The following is a 22,959-nucleotide window of genomic DNA, read 5'->3' on the forward strand; positions in this document are numbered from 1 at the left end:
AGACTGGCTGGGGCCGGATATGCCCGGCCGTCTGCTCTGTGGGCTCCACATGTCTTTCTGAAGTCTGAGTTGCCCTCTTACCAAGGACTGGCAGTCTGGTTTGTGGTAAGCAGCCTCAGCCTGGCACTCGAGCTCAGATGAACTGCAGTTACCCCTCTTGGAGTTACTTAGGGCCAAGAAAGACCCGTGGATAGTATCTGCATGACAGCCACGAGGTCCTCAGAGGAGGGCGTGCTGACTTTGGGGTCAGGTGTGGTGTGACTCACCTTTGGGGGGCCTGGTGGTGTTACCCACTCTCCCTCAGCCCTTTTGCACGTATTGCTAAAGTGAGCCCTTCGGAAAAGTATAACTGGGAGCTCTTTTCTTGTTTTCACTTTTGTGGGGGTATTTTTGGAGGGAGCTTCTGGCTGGGCCAGAACATGCTGGAACATAACCCTGCTCACAGTGGGAGACCACTGGGAAGCCAGGGGTGAGTATCTGTCTGGTAGGTGGGTGGAGGTGTGCCCTCCCAGGTGGGAAGTGGATACAAGTTGGCAGAAAGCCTGGGTCGGGGGTGGGTGTGGGTGTGTAAAGGTCTCCTGGGAGGGGGGAGGCAAAGGGGGTGAGGGCTATGGTCATGGGTTCCCGACTCAACGGTGCAGCCTGGCCTGTGACGGCGGGGGCTGGACTGAGTGGGAAGCCAGGGGCAGGGCTGCACAGCTCCTCACACCTCCATTCGTCACCTCCGGAAGGGATGTTTTGGGGTTTTGTCCTGTTTTTATTGTCGTGCAGTGCACATACATTTACCACTGTAACCATTTGTGAGTCTACAGTTGAGTAGCAATCACTGTGGTGGCCACTGTCCATAGAAGGGTGGTTTTGAAGAGGCAGAGGGCAGATGGTGTCCCTGGACTTAGGAGGCCTGGGGTCCCAGCCAGAAAGCAGGTGGCGCTGGGGTCAAGACGCCCAGGAGGGCCTGGAGGGCGGCTTCTGCTCCCCTTACACCTGGACGCTCACCAGTCAGTCCAGGACCAGGCAGTGGGAGCCCTTGCTACCTGGCTTTTCCAGCCTCAGTGTTGGAGGCACCCGCCTGCCCCTGGCACATCACAGGGCCTGAGAGCCCGGTTCCCCCGGCCCCTGAGCCTTGGGTTCTCCGTGTTGGCTCAACTCCTGGGCGGAGGAGTGCAGCAGACCAGCCGTGGCCCTCTGCTCTGGATGGGCAGAGGAAGAGGTCAGACTGGTGGGGACAGTGCACAACTCAGGACACTGGGCCTGCTTTAAGGATGCCACAGCGCACCCTGGGTGGGTCCCAGCAGAGGGCCTGGTAGGTGGGTGGAGGACCCGGAGGGTGCTGAGAGGATGGGATTGGGGCTGGAGGGGGCCACCTACCTGAGCCCCCTCACTCCTTGTTAAAATACTGATGTGGGGAATCACTTATTTAACAGGGAAGAGCAGGGATGCAGGTAGGGAGGTGATTGCAGTCCTAGCAGAGAGTTGGGTCGGCCCAGCCAATAGGTGCAGATGCTCCCGGGGCCCATGGTGATGGTGGGCCCTAGGCCCCTGGGGTCAACCCCAGGGCTCTATGGTGCCTTCAGACCCTCCGTGTCACCAAGTTCTCAGGGACTCCCCCCCCACACACACCATGCTTCTGGCTACTGGCGGGGGTGGGGTGTGGCGTGGTCGTAGCACCTTGTGTAGGTTGTAGAGTCTCCTAAGTGCACAGAGGCCCCAGGCTGTCGGGGGGGCAGGTGTGTTTCGGCTGCTCTCCCCTCTCTTTCTGGGGGTCTCTAGCCAGGCCCAGAGCTACAATCTAGGGAAGGGAGGGCTGGAGGATCCGTGCTGGCCCTGCTGCTGCGTGGGAGCCCATTGCATCCAAGGCAGCTCCCAGGCCCTTGCTGCATCGTGTGGGCACAGGGATATCCTCCCAGGGTGTAGCTGGGTGCTCTTGGTTGGGCCTGGGGGCTGGGGAGCCGTGTCCAGCCAAGGTTTGTGTGATTTGGGGAGGAGGTGTGCACGAGCAGTGCCTCTGGCGGGCCCCCTGCCTGGGAATGGGGTGGGGGCCACAGTGGGGCTTAGAACCCACACGTGGTCCTGCTCTGGGGAGACTGGGTCAGCTAAGCGGCTTTTGGACTTCATTGCATGTCATTGTCATCTGGAGGACTTGTTAAAACAGGTGGCTTGCCCCCCCGCCCCGCCAGCAGACTTTCTCTTGGTCTAGGGAGGGGTCCAAGAATGTAGACCTCTTTTGTTATTTTGCAGGTAGATTTTTTGGATTGAGATAAACCCTCTTGCCATGAAGTTCAACATTTTAACCACTTAAAGTGTATGGTATAGTGGTTTTTGTATATTCACAATGTTGTGCTGTCTAGTTTATTACTGTGTAGCTGAAGAACATTTTTATCACCCCAAACCCTGTACCCATTAGCAGTTACTCCCTCTTCCCTCTGGCCCCAGCCCTGAACAACCACTAATCTACTTTCTGTCTCTGGAATCACACGATGTGACCTATGACTAGCACCTCTTACTACTGAGCACGGTGTTGGAGGGTTCATCCACCCTGTAGCCTGTATTGGTACCAAGAATGCAACAGCTTCCTTGGGCTGCTGGTGCTGCTAGTCCGGAACACACTGAGAGCTGGACTGGGGGCAGCAGGAGGGGTCCCCGACAGCTGGGCCACCAGCTGCAAACCCTCAGTGGCATCTCTCCTGGGACGTGAACTGAGCTGCTGTCCAACTTCTTAGAGCAGGGCTTCAAGCTCTTGCCACCAGGGCACATGCGGAAGATAACACTTGTTCTGTTTGGACCTGAGGAAAAGAGGGTTGAGTCCTGTTCACAGTTGCTGGCGCATTGTATTCCTTTATGTCCACTGCACAGGCCCTAAGCCCGACCCTCAGACGACCCTTCCTCCTCCTCCCACACCCCTGGGCACGCTCCAGCACAGGAGGCTTTGGTGCCACGTGGCCCTGGGTGCGGGGTCACAGGCAACAAAGCTGATGGCTGCTTGAGGACCTACATGTCTGCCACCAAGTGCCAGTGATCCCTGGTCGGAGGCAACCCTCCACCCCCTGCCCCGGGGCACCTGGGAGTCCACTGGGAAAGCCCGAGGGATCCCTGGGGTCCCTGCGTGTCCTGAGCACCCCCAGCTCTCTGGCGCTTTCCGGCCTCTTCTGCTCTTCCGTCTTTCCCTCCCTGGGGCACCTGATCCCCACCCGCCATGGCTGGCTCCCTTCCCCGTGTCATCCCCGCAGCCTGGCCTGCCTGACCTCCTTGCCCAGTGCCCGTGGGGCTGGGGGTACCCTCCCAAGGAGGTTGTGCGAGGAGCACTGTCGTCACTGTCCAGGAGAGAAGTCGCGAGCGGCCAGCCAAAGGGACTTCCCCCACCTGGATCCAGCCACCTTCATTTTTTAATTTTTATTGAGATGTAATTGACAAATGTTATGTTTCAGGTGTAATGATTTGATATATGTGTATATTGCGACATGATTTTTTTCTTGTGGTGAGAACTTTTAACCTCTACTCAGCAACTTCACACATATAACACAGTATCCTTGTATATGTAGTATGATGCTTATAATTACATAACAATGTGATGTATTACAGTACAGTATTGTCTTGTCCTGGGCCTCCTTCTGAAGCTGCTGGTGCCTCTTTGGAGCCCCACCGAAGTCCAGCCTGCCTGGGAATCCAGGCCAGTCAGGCCCAGGCTCTGTACAGAAGAAAGCACAAAACACTTTGTTTAGAGAACGAGGAGCAGGCCCTGCATGTGCACCCGGGTCCAGAGATAGGACATCTCCAGCTCCTGGGATCCCCCATCTTCCCCCGCAATCCCTGTCAGAGGTCTCTGCTCTCTTTGAAAATCACTTACCACGAACAACACACATTTATTGTCCCACCGCTTCTGAGCATCAGGGTTCCCAGAGCTGCAGTCAAGGGGTCTTATCTGAGGCTGTACTGGGGAAGGGTCCTCCCCAGCTCACCTGGTCGTGGCAGCAGTCAACGGCTTTCCAGCCTTGGCAGGAAGCCCTCCACAGGGTGCCTCCGGGCAGCGGGTGAGGGAGAGGGTCTCCTAGCAAGACAGGCAGCACCTCAGTCCTGGGGGCGCCTTCCCATTCCCGCCCCAAATCCTGTGGGTTAAAAACAAGACAAGTGGTCGGGGGGTGGGGGTGGGGGAGCACGGGCGAGAGAGACATGGAGACAGCAAGTGCTGGAGAGAGTGTGGGGAACAGTTACCACAGAGCCCAGCAGAGGTCCACTCCTTGAGACACACTTGGGAGAGCTGAAAGAGACTCAGAAGTCCTCGTACAAGCGTGTTTATGGTATTCACAGTAGCCAGAAGATGGAAACAACCCAAATGTAACAGGTACAGGGGCAAACAAAACCCAAAATGTCTGTTCCTACAATGAGATATTGCTTGGCCTAAAAGGGACTGGAATTCTGATGCATGTCTAACATGAATGAGCCTTGAAAACCTTATGCTGGGTAACAAGCTGGACACAAAAGACCATGTACTGTATCCGTTTCCATGAAAAGTCCAGGATCAGTAAATCCACACAGACAGACAGTAGGTGAGTGACTTTCAGGGGCCGAGGGGGGAGAGGCATAGAGGGTGACTGGTAATGGACACAGGGTTTTCTTTCAGAGGATGAGAAAGTTCTGGAACTAGATAGAGGTGATGATTGCACACCATTGTGAATGTACTAAGCACCACTGAATTGTACACTTTAAAATGGTTGAAATGGTAAACGTTATGTGTATTTCACCATATTAAAAATAAAAAGCTTGGGGGAGGGATGGATTGGGAGTTTGGGGTTAGTAAATGCAAACTATTATATGTATGTATAACTGAGTCACTGCTGTACACCAGAAACTAACACAACGTTGTAAATCAACCATACTCCAATAAAATAAATTTTAAATAAACTAAAAGCAAAGCCACACTCAAAGGGAGGTGACAACACAGGGGGAGAACACCAAGAGGTGGGGTTACGGGCTCCACTCTAGAGTCTGTCCCCACCATTGTTGTTAGTGACACTTCTTTTTACTCTATTTGTGCCTTTTGTCTGAAAGTCCTGTGTCGGATCTTTATCCTTTGGATCAGTTAAGTCACGTAGTCGGTGTAATTAACAATGTTCTTTGTTTTGTTGACACTGTCTTTTGTGGGGGGCTTTCCATTTGTCATACCCATTCTCTTTCTCTCCATTTTTGCCCCTTTTTGGGGGGATTGTTTTATTTTAACAGTGTTTTTCACTCTGTTAGATTGGAAGTCATGCTCTATTTCTATTCTTCCCCTAGAATTTACAACACGCATACTTGATGTGTTGTGGTTGGCTGAATGATAGCCTCCAAATATATAGAGGTCCTAATCCCTGGGACCTGTGAATATTCCTTTATATGGCAAGGGGATTTTGAAGATGTGATTAAGTGAAAGATTTTGAGGTGGAGATGATTCTGGATTATCCAGGTGGGCCTAATGCAATTACAAATGGGAGACGGAGATTTGGCCACCAAAGGAGGCCGGGTGCTCCTGGCTTTAAAGCTAGAAGAAGTGTCCAAGAACCAAGGAATGCGATTCTAGAAGCTGAAAAGATGAGAGGATTTTCCCCTAAAGCCTCCCGAGGGGCGTGGCCTGTGGACATCTTGATTTCAGCGTAGAGAAACTGATTTTGGGTGTCTGCTCTCTAGAACTGTAAGAGAATAAACTTGCGTTGTTTTAAGTCACTGAGTTTTTGTTATACCAGCAACAGGAAACTGAGTCTAAAGTTAATGAAGACATTGTTTGCATGACAGATGGTACAAGGACTTAAGAGGATTTGAGGGCTCTGAACCCCTTCTTGCTGAGTATCAGCGGGTGTTTCGTGTCTGTGTAGGGCTTTTTGGTGTTTTTTTTGTTTTCTTAACTCCATAGACTAACTTTACATACAATCAGTGTTTGTATTTACCAGTGTTTTTGTTGTTCACTCTTCTTACAGCTCAGACTTCTGAAATATATCCTTCAGTAGAGTCAGGACAGGGTGGGGCAAGTGAGGCACCAAGGGCACGACATTCAGGGAAGAGCTGGGAAGCTACTTCCCTGGTGGTCCAGCGGTTAAGACTCTGAGCTCCTAGTGCAGGGGCCATGGGTTCTATCCTTGGTCAGGGAACTAGATCCTGCATGCCACAACTAAGAGCCTGCATGCTGCAATGAAGACCCGGTTCAGCCAAATAAATATTAAAAATTTTTAAAAAGGAAGAGCCCCTACTTGGTGTTGTGCAGGGTCTTACAGCCCTTGATAATTGATTCTGACTTAATTTTTAAGTTCACTAATTCTATGACTGTTTTGTTAAGGTTATCCATTGCTTTTTTTTTTTTTTTTTTTTTTTTTTTTTCGCGGTTCGCAGGCCTCTCACTGTTGTGGCCTCTCCTGTTAAGGAGCACAGGCTCTGGACGCGCAGGCTCAGCGGCCATGGCTCACGGGCCTAGCCGCTCCGCGGCATGTGGGATCTTCCTGGACCGGGGCACGAACCCGTGTCCTCTGCATCGGCAGGCGGACTCTCAACCACTGCGCCACCAGGGAAGCCCCATTTTTATTTTTGATGGTTATATTTTTCATTTCTAAAAGTTCTTTTTCACATATGCTGTGTGACTTACTATATTTTATGGCTCCCTGCAGATATTTGAAATCTTGTCTTTAATTTTCTGAACAAGCAAAGTTGTAATTGAATCTGACACTTCGGCGGGTCCATTCTGCTGACTCATGTATCTGCTGGCTTTCACGCACGGTGTCTTCTTTCCTCCTGTGCCTGGTGAGTTTGCTAGTCCTGGCCCTTCGTGGCCTATGGTGAAGTGATTTCTTCTAGAGAGGATTTATTTGCCAGGGGTCTATGAGGGAGTCCAGGATTATTTTACACAAAATCCACAGCCTGGAGATTTTGGTAAGGGGAGGACCCTTCTGGTAATATGAACTTGGTCTGCAAAGCCACAGGTATTGGCATGTGATTTCAATTTATCAGGGAATTGTTTTCCCTTTTCTGCTGAACATAAGGTTTTTTTGTTTTTGTTTTTGTTTTTCTTTCTTTGCTCGTTTTTCCTAGTCCCTGTGTTTGGGGAAAGGATACCCAGTGGGGTATCCTTTTAGGGCCCCAGGTTTATGGGGAAGAGTCACCTTTTGGGTACATCACCTTATACTGGCCCTTTTAACCTGTGAGCCTGTAAGGAAAAAGAATCCCAGCTCAAGTTTGCTAGTTTCGGCAAGTACATCAGAACCCAGGTGGTATAGGTGCTGTGACATCTCTGAGTTCTCACATTTACTTGGTTTTTGGTCTGAAAATTCCTTATCATCTTGCTTGCCCTTTGTGCTATTGAGAAGACGGAAGGCATCTTATCCAGCATTTTAAATTGTCATCAATGAAGCTGTAGCCTCTTTTCTTGCCAGGTTGGAAATGGCAGCACAGAGCAGGCAAAGCCTTGGAGCATGACAGGGCCCAGGGGCCTGAAGGAAGGGTTGGGTATATTTCGAGGAGAGACTCCCCCCAAGAAAGACAGAAAAAAATGGGCAAAGGTGTCAGGTCCACAGACGTGACAAAGAACAAACACCACCCTGGGAAAGTGGGTGATTCTACAGAGAAGTCAGCATGGAGCAAGCAGCGTTCACCTTCACAAGTAACGAGCTAAATGAGGGCTGTGGTGGGGGGGGTGCAGGCTCTCGCCTCCTGCTCACGAAACTCAGGAGGGCAGTTTTGGAAATTTTATCAAAAAGCCATAGCAATGGGCATACCAGAAATTCCACTTCTATAAAAATCCCCCAAGGAAAGAATTATGTTTGTGCATAGAATTTTTGCTACAAAGGCTCAGGGCAAGGTTTTCTGCAAATTAATTGTGAAAGGGCGAAACACACACATAAATGAATAATCAGTCATAGCACCACCACGTTCCTTTTCTGGGATTAGATCAGGTGTACTGACAGCTGTCTTCTCTGCCTCCCTAGTCCCGCGCCCATGAACTGCTGCCATGACTTAGTGTGTGTCTCAGTTTTCTTGTGATTATGTCAATATGAACCTGGATTTATTCTCTAGTGACCTGCTGTGTATTTTGTTCCATGAACGTCTTGGCATTGTTCACTGTGTGCCCAGAGGCTGACTTCCCTGTGTGCCTCTACCATAATTTTTTTAAAATTTTACTTTAAAAGTATAGTTGACTTACATGTTAATTTCTACTATATGACAAAGTGACTTAGTTATGTGTACATATACATTTTTTTCATATTCTTTTCCATTATGGTTTAACAGGATATTGAACGTAATTCCCTCTGTTATGCAGTAGGTCCTTATTGTTTATCCATCCTATATATAATAGTCTGTATCTACTAACCCCAAACTCCCAATCCATCCCTCCCCCATCCGTGCTTTCCCCCTTGGTAACTATAAGTTTGTTTTCTATGTCTGTGCATCTGTTTTTCTTTCACAGATAAGTTATTTGTGTCATATTTTTGAATCCACATATAAGTGATATTATATGGTATTTGTCTTTCTCTTTCTGACTTACTTCACTTAGTATAATCTCTAGGTCCATCCAGGTTGCTGCAAATGGCATTATTTCATTCTTTTTTTTTTATATAGTTGAGTAATAATATTCCATTGTATATATGTACCACATCTTCTTTATCCATTCCTCTGTTGATGGACATCTAGGTTGTTTCCGTGTCTCGGCTGTTGTAAATAGTGCTGCTATGAACATTGGGGTTCATTTATCTTTTTGAATTATAGTATTGTCCAGATATATGCCCAGGAGTGGGATTGCTGGTTCATATGGAAACTCTATTTTTAGTTTTTTTAGGAACCTCTAGACTGTTTTCCACAGTGGCTGCACCAATTTACATTCCCACCAACAGTGTAAGAGTGTTTCCTTTTCTCCACATCCTCTCCAGCATTTGTTATTTATAGGTTTTTTTCTTTTTTTTTCTCTGCACCACGCAGCTCTTGGGATGATCCCCGACCAGGGATTGAACCCGGGCCACAGCAGTGAACGCACCGAGCACTAACCACCTCACTGCCAGGGAATTCCCATGTTATTTGTAGACTTTTTTATGATGGCCATTCTAACTGGTGTGAGGTGATACCTCATTGTAGTTCTGATTTGCATTTCTCTAATTAGAGATTTTGAGTATCTTTTCATGTACCTGTTGGCCATCTGTATGTCTTCTTTGGAGAAATGTCTTTTTAGGTCTTTTGCCTATTTTTTTTTTTTTTTTTTTTCTTTTGCCTATTTTTTGATTGGATTGTTAGTTTTTTTGTTATTGAGTTGTATGAGCTGTTTGTACATTTTGGAAATTAAGCTGTTGTTAGTCACATCATTTGCAAATATTTTTTCCTGGTCCGTAGGTTGTCTTTTCGTTTTATTTATGGTTTCCTTTGCTGTACAAAAGCTTGTAAGTTTGATTAGGTCTCATTTGTTTATTTTTCCCTTTATTTCTATTGCCTTGGGAGACTGACCTAAGAAAACATTGGCATGATTTAGGTCAGAGAATGTTTTGCCTTTGTTCTCTTCTAGGAGTTTTATGGTGTCATCTACCATAATTTTTTTTTTTTTTTTTTTTTTTTTTGCGGTACGTGGGCCTCTCACTGTTGTGGCATCTCCCGTTGTGGAACACAGGCTCCGGATGTGCAGGCTCAGCGGCCATGGCTCACGGGCCTAGCTGCTCCGCGGCACGTGGGATCTTCCCGGACCGGGGCGCGAACCCATGTCCCCTGCATTGGCAGGCGGACTCTCAACCACTGCGCCACCAGGGAAGCCCTACCATAATTTTTTAACTTTTCTCCTATTGATGAATGTGTTGGTTGTGCACCATATTTTTTTCTTATTTTCTTTTTATTTCTCTGCTCTGATAAACAGATCTGCAAAGAACGTCACTGTGCATACATCTTCATGTGTGTGCCTGCTTTCTGCAGGATAAATCCCAGAATCAGGACTGCAGGTCTAGAGAATTTGCACTTTTTGGATTTAAAGGATACAACCATCATTTGCAGATATTTTCTCCCATTCCGTGGGTTGTCTTTTCATTTTGTTTATGGTTTTCTTTGCGAAATCTTTTGAGTTTAATTAGGTCCCATTTGTTTATTTTTGTTTTAATTTCCATTACTCTGGGAGATGGATCCAAAAAGATATTGCTGTAATTTATGTCAGAGTGTTCTGCCTATGTTTTTCTCTAATAGTTTTATAGTACCTAGCCTTACGTTCAGGTCTTTAATCCATTTTGAGTTCATTTTTGCATATAGTGTTAGAGAGTGTTCTAACTTCATTCTTTGACATGTAGCTGTCCAGTTTTCCCAGCACCACTGACTGAAGAGACTGTCTTTTCTCCATTGTATATTCTTGCCTCCTTTGTCATAGATTAGGTGCCCATAGGTGGGTGGGTTTATCTTGGGCTTTCTGTCTTGTTCCATTGATCTATATTTCTTTTTGTGCTGGTACCATACTGTTTTGATGACTGTAGCTTTGTAGGATAGTCTAAAGTCAGGGAGCCTGATTCCTCCAGCTCTGTTTTTCTTTCTCAAGATTGCTTTGGCTATTTGGGGTCTTTAGTGTCTCCATACAAATTTTAAGATTTCTTTGTTCTAGTTCTGTAAAAAATGCCATTGGTAATTTGATAGTAGATTGCCTTGGGTAGTATATTCATTTTGACAGTATTCTTCCAGTCCACGAACATGATATATCTTTCCATCTGTTTGCGTAGTCTTCGATTTCTTTCATCAGTGTCTTATAGTTTCCAGAGTACAGGTCTTGTCTCCTTAGGTAGGGTTTATTCCTAGGTATTTTATTCTTTTTGATGCAATGATAAATGGATTGTTTCTTTAATTCTCTTTCTGATCTTTTGTTGTTAGTGTATAGAAATGCAACAGATTTCTGTGTATTAATTTTGTATCCTGCCACTTTACCGAATTCATCGATGAACTCTAGTAGTTTTCTGGTGGCATCTTTAGGATTTTCTATGTATAGTATCATGTTGCCTGCAAACAATAACAATTTTACTTCTTCTCTTCCAGTTGGGATTCCTTTTATTTCTTTTTCTTCTCTGGGTGCTGTGGCTAGGACTTCCAAAACTATGTTGAATAAAAGTGGTGAGAGTGGACATCCTTCTTGTCTTGTTCCTGATCTTAGAGGAAATGCTTTGAGCTTTTCACTGTTGAGTATGACGTTAGCTGTGGGTTTGTCATAAATGGCCTTTATTATGTTGAGGTGTGTTCCTTCTTTGCCCACTTTCTGGAGAGTTTTTTCATAAATGGGTGTTGAATTTTATCAAAAGCTTTTTCTGCATCTAGTGAGATGATCATATGGGTTTTATTCTTCAGTTTGTTGATGTGGTGTATTATACTGATTGATTTGTGGATACTGAAAAATCCTTGCATCTCTAGGATAAACGCCACTTGATCGTGGTGTATGATCCTTTCAGTGTATTGTTGGATTTGGATTGCGAATATTTTGTTGAGGATTTTTGCGTCTATGTTCATCAGTGATATTGGCCTGTAATTTTCTTTTTTTGTGGTATCTTTGTCTGGTTTTCATATTAGGATGATGGTGGCCTCATAGAATGAGTTGGGGAGTAATTAGACCGACAAAGGATTAGTCTTCTAATTTACAAACAGCTCATGTGGTTCAATACCATAAAAACAAACAACCCAATCAAAAAATGGACAGAAGACTTAAATAGACATTTCTCTTGGCCATACAGATGGCCAAGAGGCACATGAAAAGGTGTTCAAAATCGCTAATTATTGTAGAAATGCAAATGAAAACTACAATGAGATATCACTTCACACCAGTCAGAATGGCCATCACCAAAAAATGTACAAACAGTAAATCCCGGAGAGGGTGTGGAGAGAAGGGAACTTTACACTGTTGGTGGGAATGTAAGATGGTGCAGCCGCTATGGAGGTTCCTTGCAAAACTAAAAATAGAGCTACCATATGATCCAGCAGTCCCACTCCTGGGCATATATCTGGAGAAACACTTGGTTCGAAAGTATACATGTACTCCAGTGTTCATAGCAGCACAATTCACAATAGCCAAGACATGGAAGCAACCTAAATGTCCATCAAAAGATGAACGGTTAAAGAAGATGTGGTACCTGTATACAATGGAATATTACTCAGCCATTAAAAAGAATGAAATAATGCCATTAGCAACAACATGGATGGACCTGGAGATTATCATACTAAGTGAAGTAAATCAGACAGAGAAAGACAAATGTCATATGATATCGCTTATGTACGGAATCTTTAAAAAAATGATACAAATAAACTTACAAAACAGAAGCAGACTCACAGACTTAGAGAACATGGTTACCAGTGGTAAGGTTGGTGGGGGGGTGATAGATTGGGAGTTTGGGATTGACATGTACACACTGCTATATTTAAAATAGATAACCGGGACTTCCCTGGTGGTGCAGTGGTTAAGACTTTGCCTCCCAATGCTGGGGGTGCGGATTCGATGCCTGGTCAGGGAGCTAAGATCCCACATGCCTCGTGGCCAAAAAACCAAAACATAAAACCTGCAATATTGTAACAAATTCAATAAAGACTAAAAAAAAATGGTCCGCATTAAAAAAAAAAAAAAAAAAGGATCCACCTGCCATTGCAGGGGACACGGCTTTGATCCCTGGTCCAGGAAGATCCCACATGCCATGGAGCAACTAAGCCCTCGCGCTGCAACTACTGAGCCTACTCGGGCTCCAGAGCCCGAGTGCCACAAATACTGAAGCCTGCACACCTAGAGCCCGTGCTCCACAACAGGAGAAGCCACCACAATGAGAAGCCCGCACACCGCAGCGAAGAGTAGCCCCTGCTTGCCACAACTAGAGAAAGCCCGTGCACAGCAGCAAAAACCCAGTACAGCCAAAAATAAATAAATATAGAGAGATAACCAAGAAGGGCCTACCAAAAAATATATATATATGTAGTTGTGAGGCAAATTTGGTTATATTAATGAGTTCTGTAGATGAACAAGGTGAACACGAGGTTGATTTGGTCATTGGAACATCCTGATGATGGGTGAATTTTGAGATTGTCTTTCCCTCTTATTCCAGAATAACTTTTTGTGATAATGATAAATTATATACTGATTTTTTTTTTTTTCTGTGTCAGGTCTTTGTTGCGGCACACAGGATCTTCATTGAGGCATGCGGGATCTTTCATTGTAGCGCGCAGGCTTCTCTCTAGTGCTGTGAGGGTTTTCTCTTCTCTAATTGAGGCGCGCACGAGCTCGATAGTTGCAGCGTGTGGGCTTAGTTGCCCCATGGCATGTGGGATCTTAATTCCCCGCCCAGGGATCAAACCCGCGTCCCCTGCATTGGAAGGTGGATTCTTTACCACTGAACCACCAGGGAAGTCCCTATATACTGATATTTGATGTAGAATTATTCCTAGGTAAAGAAATAAAAAATTTAATATATATATTTTTTATAAATTTATTATTTTTTTTAATTTTATTTTTGGCCGTGTTGGATCCTTGTTGCGTGCAGGCTTTCTCTAGTTGTGGTGAGGGGGGGCTACTCTCTGTTGCAGCGTGTGGGCTTCTCATTGTGGTGGCTTCTCTTTTTGTGGGGCATGAACTCTAGGCGCATGGCCTTCAGTAGCGGCACATGGGTTTAACAGTTATGGCTCGCGGGCTCTAGAGCGCAGGCTCAGTAGTTGTGGCGCATGGGCTTAGTTGCTCTGCAGCATGTGCGATCTTCCCGGACCAGGGCTCGAACCCCTGTCCCCTGCATTGGCAGGCGGATTCTTAACCACCGTGCCACCAGGGAAGTCCAAAAGAAATTTTTTTTTTTTTTTTTTTTTTTGCGGTACGTGGACCTCTCACTGTTGTGGCCTCTCCCGTTGCGGAGCACAGGCTCTGGACGCACAGGCTCAGTGGCCATGGCTCACAGCCCCAGCCGCTCTGCGGCATGTGGGATCGTCCCGGACCGGGGCACGAACCCTTGTCCCCTGTATCGGCAGGCGGACTCTCAACCACTGCGCCACCAGGGAAGCCCAATTTAATATTTTTTAAAAAATAAAGGATACAGCCAGTGGTGTGCTGGAACCTGCTTGTATTGGCTCAGGTTAAGTTGTAGGAATTTTGAGAGCTTGTTGTTAAACACAACCACTATGAAAAATTAAGTTACAGTAATTTACAACTAAATAGGTCATGTGAAAAATAGGTAATAAATACTGAAAGCCAATTACTTCCTAATTACGTTACTACAGTTTACTATCATCTATGCTTACATCTCTTGTATCTGGACAGTGGAAATACGACACAATGGCAGCTACTATACATCTCTTCCCCTTTTTTTTTTTTTTTTAAAGGTGAAACCGAATCACTCTTTTTTTTTTTTTTTTTGCCGAGCCATGCAGCACGCGGGATCTTAGTTCCTCGACCAGGGATTGAACCAGCACCCCGCTGCAGTGGAAGCACAGAGTCTTAAGCACTGGTCCGCCAGGGAAGTCCCTATATATCTCTTCCTAATTTCCCATTCAGTGATAACCTGTTTGATAGCCTGAATCAACCATGATGGCAGTAGTTACACCACGGAAATTGGCAAATGCTACAAATCAGTTCCCATTCCGTTCTTCCTGAGTGCCAGTTATTTAAATATTTACCAGCCCACAACTGTATACAGCTGAATTACCCTCCCAAAAGGTTATACTAAAACTTCTACCAGGAGTGTATTGGATCTTGCCTTTTTAAATATTTCCATGACAGGTGTCTTGTTAATGAGCATTTTAATTTGCATGTCTTTATGCATCTTTGCAAATGTCTCTTGGTCATTGGTATACTATGAGTTGCCTGTTTGTCCTTTGGCTTATTTTTCTATTGGGTTGACTGGTGTTTAAAAAAAAAAAAAATAGAGGGGGTGGGAAAGAGAATTTGGATCTTGTAAAGAAAAAGATAATAACCCTTTGCTATTTGTGGCAAATATTTTTCTCCCAGTTCCTCTTTTAACTCTGTTTATGGTGTCTTTTCCTCCCATACCAAGTTTTTGCTCTTTATATCATCCAGTGTGTCCATTTTATCCAGTGACACTTTGAGGATACCATTTCTTAAGAAAATCTCTCCAAGGAACTTCCCTGGTGGTCCAGTGGTTAAGACTCTGTTCTTCCACTGCAGGAAGCATGAGTTCGATCCCTGGTTGGGGAACTAAGATCCCACATGCTGCATTGCACGGCCAAAAGAAAAAAACGAAAATCTCTGCAAATGTGCCTAGAAGGACCCGGAAGACTTACATTACATGCTACCTTGTCACATGTCTCTGTGGGGCTGTTCTGCCTGTGGGTGTTTGCACCTGTGTGTGTGTGTGTGTGTGTGTGTGTGTGTGTGATCCCTTTTTATTTTTTTAATTAATTTTTTGCTGTGTTGGGTCTTTGTTGCTGCACACAGGCTTTCTCTAGTTGCAGTGAGCAGGGGCTACTCTTCGTTGCAGTGCTTCAGTAGTTGTGGCACATGGACTCAGTAGTTGTGGTTCGCGGGCTCTAGAGCGCAGGCTCAGTAGTTGTGGCGCACGGGCTTAGTTGCTCCGAGGCATGTGGGATCTTCCCAGACCAGGGCTCGAACAACCCGTGTACCCTGCATTGGCAGGTGGATTCTTAACCACTTTGCTGCCAGGGAAGCCCTCTATTCCCTTCTTATCCACTGTTTCATTTTCCATGCTTTCACTTTTCATGCTTTCCATGCTTTCAGTTATACACAGTCCACCCAAGTCCAAAAATGTTAAATGGAAAATTCCAGAAATAAACAATCCATAAGTTTTAAAATGTGCATTCTAGTGTTATGATGAAATCTCCGGGCGTCGCACTACATCTCGTCTGGGATGTGAACCATCCCTTTGTCCGGTGTGTACCACCCATTTGTCACTGAATAGCCGTCTGTGTTATCAGATGCACTGTCCCAGCATCTCAGTGCTTGTGTTCAAAGTGACCCTTATTTTACTTAATAATGGCCTCAAAGCACAAGAGGAGTGATGTGCCAAAGAGAAGACCTCAAGTGCTTCCTTTAAATGAAAAGCTAGGGCTTCCCTGGTGTCGCAGTGGTTAAGAATCTGCCTGCCAATGCTGGGGACTCGGGTTCTAGCCCTGGGCGGGGAAGATCCCACATGCCACAGAGCAGCTAAGCCTGTGCACGCTACAACTACTGAGCCTGCGCTCTAGAGCCGGCGAGCCACAACTACTGAAGCCCGCATGCCTAGAGCCTGTGCTCCACAACAAGAGAAGCCACCGCAATGAGAAGCCTGTGTAACGCAATGAAGAGTAGTCCCCGCTCTCTGCAACTAGAGAAAGCCCGCACACAGCAACGAAGAGCCAACACAGCCAAAAATTAATTTTTTTAAAAAAAGCTAAAAGTTCCAGACTTAATAAGGAAAGAAAAAAATTGTATGTTGAGGTTGCTAAGATCTATGGTAAGAACGAATCTTCTATCTGTGAAATTGTGAAGAAGGAAAAGAATTCATGCTGTTTTGCTGTCGCACTTCAAACTGCAAAAGTTACAGCCACAGTGTGTGGTAGCTGCTCTGGTATTGAGGTGGAAACGGTATCAAATTTGCACAGCAAGATATTTTGAAAGAGACCACACTCACATAGCTTTTATTACAGTACATTGTTATCGTCTTATTAGTTATTGCTGTTACTCTCTTACTGTACCTAATTATAAATTAAATTTACTATATTGGTGTGTAGTACATATGGGAAAAAACAGCATGCTTCGGGTTCGGTACTGAGGTTTCAGGCATCCACTGGAAGTCTTGGAATATATCCCTCAGGATAAGAGGGGACTTCTGTCTGTGCATGTCACACATGTACTCTTGGATGGGACTCCCATGCCCTCCATTGTTCACACAGTTTCCCCACGTGTCAAGTGGGGAGTGAAGGAATAATGGGGAGTGAAGGAATAATGGATGTGCTGAGCCCACTGGGATACACAGGCAGGTGGAGTACTCCGAATTTTTTAAAGGAAGACGCTCTGAGGTCTGCCTCCTGAGAAGCGTGGCATGTAGGCAGGGCTTTCTGCCGGCTCCCTGGTCCGCCCTGTCCACTGCAGAAGCCACCTCCTTCCACCAGGTCCAGAGTCTGGCAAAGGCGCCTTTTTTTTTTTTTTTTTTTTTTTTCCCTGTAAGCGTGCCTCTCCCTGTTGTGGCCTCTCCTGTTGCGGAGCACAGGCTCCGGACACACAGACTCAGCGGCCATGGCTCACGGGCCCAGCCGCTTCGCGGCATGTGGGATCTTCCCGGATCGGGTCACGAACCCGTGTCCCCTGTATCGGCAGGCGGACTCTCAACCACTGCGCCACCAGGGAAGCCTGCAAAGGCGCCTTTGACCCCAAGCCTACCGGTTACCCAAAGTCCCCAGCACGTTCCGGAGGCGCAGTTCTGGTCTGCGCCGGCAGGGGCGCCGGTCCCTAATTTTCTCCCAGGCTGTGCTGCGCGCTTCTAGGTGGATCTGAGGTGTCCAAAGTGGGCAGCCCGGAGGAGGGTCCGACCTCGCCAGCTTGCGACCATGACCGCCACCTGCCACCCCTTCCCGAGCGGCCGAAGCCGCGGGTCTGCACCGATAAGTGGTCGGGCCCAAGGGCATGGCGAGTCGGGGCTTACCACTTGGGATTTGGGACCCGCTGTCCAGGCTTGCCTCAGGCTGCCGGGGTTCGGGGGGCGTCCGTGCTGGGATCTAACTGGGAGTGTGAGACTCGGGCTTCCTCAGACCCCTACTTCATTTAGGAGGGGCGCCCCCGCCCCCTGTCAGGCCCAGGGCGCGCTCCCCTAGAGAGAACACTCGCTCACCTGAGGCTTTGTCCGCGGACTTTACTCAAATACGAGCCCCACGCGACCACCCTCCCAATTTAGTGACAGTTGGGGTTCAGCGCCGAGATCACGTGGCTCAGAAACTTGTCGAGCGAGGCCTGCAGGGAGGGGCTGAAGTCTCCGGGGTAGTGCCGGGCGAGGGTCACCAGCAGGCAGTGGACCAGCAGCTGCGGAGAGGGAGTCGTTCCCACGCGGGTGCAACCCCCTTCCCTGACGGGAGCCCCCTCCCCCGGCGACAGGGGTCAGGCCCCGCCGGCGAGCTCACCTTGAACTTGACGGGGTCCACGCGCAGCTTGTGCGCATGCAGCTCGCGCAGAGCCGACAGGGCGCTGGGCAGGTCGTCCAGGTGGTCCACGGCGAGGGTCAGCGCGTCGGCCACTTTCTGGCCGTGCGCTCTGACCTGGGCGGAGCCGGGGCTCAGGTCCAGGTGGAGGAAGTAGATCTTGGTGGAAGGGAAGGCCAGGAAAGTCCTGCGGGAGGAACGGCGAGTCAGGCTGGGGAGGAAGGAGGACGCTTTCCCGAGCGGGCTGAAGGCCGGGGAGCCCGGGGCCTGTGCGCACCTCTCCAGGGCCTCGGTCGTGTAGACGCCGACGTTACTACCCAGCTTCAGCCACAGCGCGCGCACCGCAGCCCGGTCCGCCGCCTCCAGCACCATCTTGGAGCCCGCCCGGCCGCGCGCTCGGCGCCTTGATGAAGCCCGGGTTGCGCCTGCGCGTATCGTCCCGCGGTCCCCTTGGCCTCCGGGGTACGCCGCGCCTCTGGTCGCAGAATCTGGCCCCAGGGGCCCGGAGCGCTCCACGGAGCGTCTGCTCCGACCTGGGGCCTTCCTAATCGCCCTGGACCCTGAGGCCCGTATTTTTGAAGGTTTACTCTATGGAAACTAATATTTAGTATGCATCATTAATTTTAGGTTGCCCTGAATTTAAGCATGGATTTTGGCATTGAACGTCAGCTTATTCTGCCTCCCTCCCGAGTCTATTATGACACCTTTCTGAGTCTATTTTCTCATTTATGGTATATAAGGAAGGTAACAATTTCTTCTTTCCAGGGTTGTGCCTGGTTCATAACAGACGCCTCTTTCTGACAATGAGCATTTATATTGGGTGCCTAGGATATATCCCAAAATAATAGCTAATACCTATGCAGCAGTCATGCTGTGCCAGGCATCACTATACATCCTTTTTTTTAAAAATTGCGTTGAAATTCATGTAACATAAAATTTACTGTCTTAGCTATTTTAAGGTGTACAATTCAGTGTCTTTAATTACATTCAGAGTGTGTGCAACCATCACCACTGTCCAGTTCCAGAACGTTTTCATCGTCCCAAATAGAAACTCTGTCCCCATTAGCCATCGGTCCATAACCCCTGCCCTCCAGCCCCTGGCCATGACCAGTCTTTCTGTCTCTGTGCATTTACGTATTCTGGACATTTCATGTGAATAGAATCATGCAATATACGGTCTTTTGTGTCTGGTTTCTCTCACTTAACATGTTTCCGAGGTTTATCCATGTTGTAGCATGTATTGACACTTCGTTACTTTTTATGGATGGATAGCATTCCATTTTATGGATAGATAGATCACATTTTGTTTGTCCACTCATCTGTTGATGGACATCTGGGTTGTGTCCACTTTTAGCCCAGGCCCTCATTTTTCCTAATAATAAAATAAGGAAGACTGCCTCTTACAGAGCTCATACTGTGCCACCAGCTGCGCTAAAAGCATGACACACTGAGTCAGGGAAGCTGCCATCACATTTTCTGAGGATGACACTTGGGCCCAGGGAAGAAAGGACGCTGCTCTCAGTCGGGGGCTCAGGGCTGGATGACTACCAGGACCGGACACTAGGGGCACTAGGGGCATTCTCCATGGGAAGGAAGCACATCGGAGTGCAGGCGCCCGCCCCCCGCCCCCCAACAGGCTCTCTTCACTGCTGCACTGGGGGCAGTCAGTGGACCTCAGGGTGATGCAGTGGATCCTGAGCTGGGCCCCCCAAGTCAGTCCTTTAGACCCTGTGAGTGTCCTGGGGGGTGTACCAGGTGAAAGGGGCATATCCAGGAAATTGCCTGGCTCTGCAATGGCACTGCTCACCCCAATTTCCTCTAGACGGTGCATGTACTTGGGAAGCACTTGATGGGGAGGGGGTACTCAGTGAGTCTCTGAAGAAGTGTGATCTCTGTGTTCTCCCCACCACCCAACTCTGGGAAGAGCCCTGGGAGAGCTCCAAGGTCCTAGGCTGGAGGTCCACCAACTCTCAGCACAAGTGTGTGTGCCATAAAATGTAAAGACAGGAAACAAACCCATTATTTGAACAAACCCGCGATGAATATGCAAGTCTCTGGAATTAATTCGGTAAAGGGCAGATGTACTCAGCAAGTCACTCCAGGGTGAGGGTGAGGGCTGCCCAGAGAATCCCAGGCAGTGGCATTGGGACCGGCTCCACCCCACTCTTCTGTACGGTTTTCCCCTTCCCTCTCTTCACCTGCCTCGGAGAGTCGCTTTGTCCAAGGCAAAAAGAGCCACCCCGACCCCTGGCACGGTTCGTGGACACAGAGAACCGAGGCTACAGAGGCTGCAGCCCACTCAGACTTTATTCAAAGATCGGGAAGTGAGGGTGCCCAGAGCGCCAGAGGGCCCCAGGCCAGGGTAGGGATCGCGGAGGCTCCAGCTTAACGGTATTTGGAGGTCAGCACGGTGCTCACACTGGCCAAGAACTTGTCCAGGGAGGCGTGGACCGGGGGCGTGAAGTCGCCGGGGAGGTGGACAGCCAGGGTCACCAGCAGGCAGTGGCCCAGGAGCTGCGGAGAGAGGGGGTGTCAGGGGCCGAGGGGTTGGGGGTCGCCGCCGTGCTCCATCCACCTCTGGAACCCCTCTGCACTCTCTGCCTTGCTAGCTCAGATCTCTCCAGGTCTGGCCCACGAGCTCACCTTGAAGTTGACCGGGTCCACACGCAGCTTGTGGGCGTGCAGGTCGCTCAGATCAGACAAGGCATCGGGCAGGGTGTCCATGTGGCCCACGGCTTTGGTCAGCGCGTCGGCCACCTTCTTGCCGTGGCCCTTGATCTGGGCGGAGCCGTGTCCCAGGTCGAAGTGGGAGAAGTAGGTCTTGGTGCTTGGGAAGTTCATGAACATCCTGAGTGGAGAAGAGGTGGGAGATCCGGACTTAGGCCGGTTGGCCCAGGACCAGGACGCGACGGGGCGACCGGCCCCAGTCCCAGCCGGGCAGGTGGGCTGCTCACCTCTCCAGGGCCTCTGCGCCATATTCTGCAGCATGGTTGCCAATCTTACCCCAGATGGCCTTGACGTTGGTCTTGTCGGCGGGAGACAGCACCATGGTGGGTTCTCTCTGAGTCTGGGTCAGGACCAGAAGCGTGCAGGGCTGGGATTGCGCGAGCCTTTATGCCAGGGGCGCGAGGGGCACGCCCGATCGCGCCGCGCTCATTGGCTGGCGCGGGGCCGGGATGCGCCTATGGACCTGGACAGCAGGGGGCGCGCGGCGCAATGTCTGCGCCTGGCTGGGCGGTGGGTGCTTCGCTCCCAGTTTGTGGAGGCACCTGGAGACTCTGGCCAGGGTGTTCTCCCTCCTACCGGCTGCTTCCCGCCCGCTGCGTCCACCTTCCCCGGAAGTGCTATCCTGGTCCCAGCTGGCGGGGGCCGGTTTGTGGAGCGGGGTGGATGCCCGCCCTTCCACCCTTTAGAATCCCCGAGAGATGGAAGAAGGGAGTAGGTCAACCCGTCCCACCCACCCTGGACCTAGGCTTGGCACACGCTAGGCATTTTAAATTTGGGCGGAATCAGTGAATGAATGGGCGATTCAGTGCGTCTAGTTCAGGCCAGAGAGGGATGCACACAAGACGTGTGCGCATTGCTCACACGTCCTCAACAAATCTCTCCTGGAATCACTCCGGCTGGGGGGCTCCGGGTTCAAGTTTCTTCTTCCAGGGTGGTAGTTGCTGCACCCCAGCCTTTTTTGGTGGGGGGCGAGCCGCGGGGCATGCGGGATCTTAGTCCCTCGACCAGGGATCGAATCCGTGCATCCTGCACTGGAAGTGCGGCGTCTTAACCACTGAACCGCCAGGGAAATCCCCACCCCAGCCCTTTTCAGGCAAGATTTGAGGAACATTTCTCAGCTGATGTCTTACATTCACAATATGGGAAGACCTCCCACAAAGATATAAGGAAAAGACAGATGACTTATGAGAACAATTGACAGTGGATTTTAACAGGAACTTAATGGAAATATCAAAATGACCAACAAATATATGAAGTGAGACAGAGGTGAATGAATTGGCCAGAAGACAGGTCGAGGAGACACAGTTCAGTGAGAAGAGCAGGTTGAAGAAAAACATGCCTAAGGTAGAATGGTATTTTTGACCAAAAAAAAAAAAGTACAGTTGTAGATGTAACTGTGTCCCCTCAGCGCAGGATAGGAGCCAGTGGGGTCAGTGCCAAACTGTGAGCCTTGGCTCATTCTGCGGGGGTTAGGTGGACAGGACAGAGGGATTCTCTCCCTCCTTTGAATCACACAAAAAGGGTGTGCGCGTGTGTGTGAAAAAAAACATGGGCGGATTTTAACTTAATTCTTCAGTGTTTTTCTATATTGAAATGAAAGCGAATTGGGCTGTGGGGCAGAGGAAGAGCGCGTGGTGGAGAGGGGGAAGCCACTCCCCAGCTGTTCGAAGAGGTCCTTGTCCAGAAAGAAAGTGGTGAGCAGGGGCCCCACCACCCTCCGCAAACTTTTATCCAGCGCTGGGTGTTGCCCTGAAGATGGGGGCTGGGCTGGAGGTGCTGATAGGGTCCCAAAGGCTACAGGGTGGGTGGGGTGTGCAGGGTTCCAGCGTGGAGTCCAGGGCACTGGCGCGTGGGACGGGGGCCTTTGTGAAGGTTGCTCACAGCACCAAGGCAGAACTGCCGGGAGACCCCAGAAAAAGCCTATGTGTGTGGTTTGTTTGTTTGGATCTAACTGTATCTTTAAGGGGGATCAGAGAAACAGCAAAACAGGGTGACCATTTTAGGACTCCCCACCTCGGGGAGAGCCCTTGCAAGTCAGAGCTTGGTTCAGCAGATTCTGGGAGGCCTCAGCCTTAGCTCCCGTCCCTCCTCCGCCCTCCCATTTCTCGCTGCTGGGAACCACCCCGACCCCGGCACGGTTTGTGGACACAGAGAACCGAGGCTACAGAG

At 48.9% G+C, this 22,959-nt stretch overlaps 2 protein-coding genes across 5 annotated transcripts; both read right to left on the minus strand.

Moving 5' to 3' along the window:
• Nucleotides 1-611: 611 nt before the first annotated feature.
• HBQ1 (hemoglobin subunit theta 1) lies at nucleotides 612-18,483 on the minus strand. 4 transcript variants are annotated; one of them, XM_082643705.1, is made up of 4 exons: nucleotides 18,341-18,483; nucleotides 18,046-18,250; nucleotides 3,957-4,103; nucleotides 612-3,685 (listed from the first exon to the last, which is right to left on the minus strand). In XM_082643705.1, the coding sequence occupies exons 1-4, from the start codon at nucleotides 18,433-18,435 to the stop codon at nucleotides 3,554-3,556; spliced, it is 579 nt and encodes a 192-aa protein (XP_082499831.1). In that variant the 5' UTR covers nucleotides 18,436-18,483; the 3' UTR covers nucleotides 612-3,553. The 4 variants fall into 4 exon arrangements, 3 of the variants coding, with proteins under 3 accessions (XP_082499831.1, XP_082499832.1, XP_082499833.1); XR_014296010.1 differs by having other exon boundaries at nucleotides 3,561-3,685; nucleotides 3,845-4,103; XM_082643706.1 differs by having other exon boundaries at nucleotides 3,551-4,103.
• Nucleotides 18,484-20,352: 1,869 nt separating this feature from the next.
• On the minus strand, nucleotides 20,353-21,134 carry LOC309817250 (hemoglobin subunit alpha). The gene is made up of 3 exons (XM_082645374.1): nucleotides 21,018-21,134; nucleotides 20,707-20,911; nucleotides 20,353-20,577 (listed from the first exon to the last, which is right to left on the minus strand). The coding sequence occupies exons 1-3, from the start codon at nucleotides 21,110-21,112 to the stop codon at nucleotides 20,449-20,451; spliced, it is 429 nt and encodes a 142-aa protein (XP_082501500.1). The 5' UTR covers nucleotides 21,113-21,134; the 3' UTR covers nucleotides 20,353-20,448.
• Nucleotides 21,135-22,959: the final 1,825 nt, after the last annotated feature.

This window comes from Mesoplodon mirus (genome assembly GCF_964341445.2).
Source record: "Mesoplodon mirus genome assembly, chromosome: 15".
Classification (NCBI taxonomy): Eukaryota; Metazoa; Chordata; class Mammalia; order Artiodactyla; family Ziphiidae; genus Mesoplodon; species Mesoplodon mirus.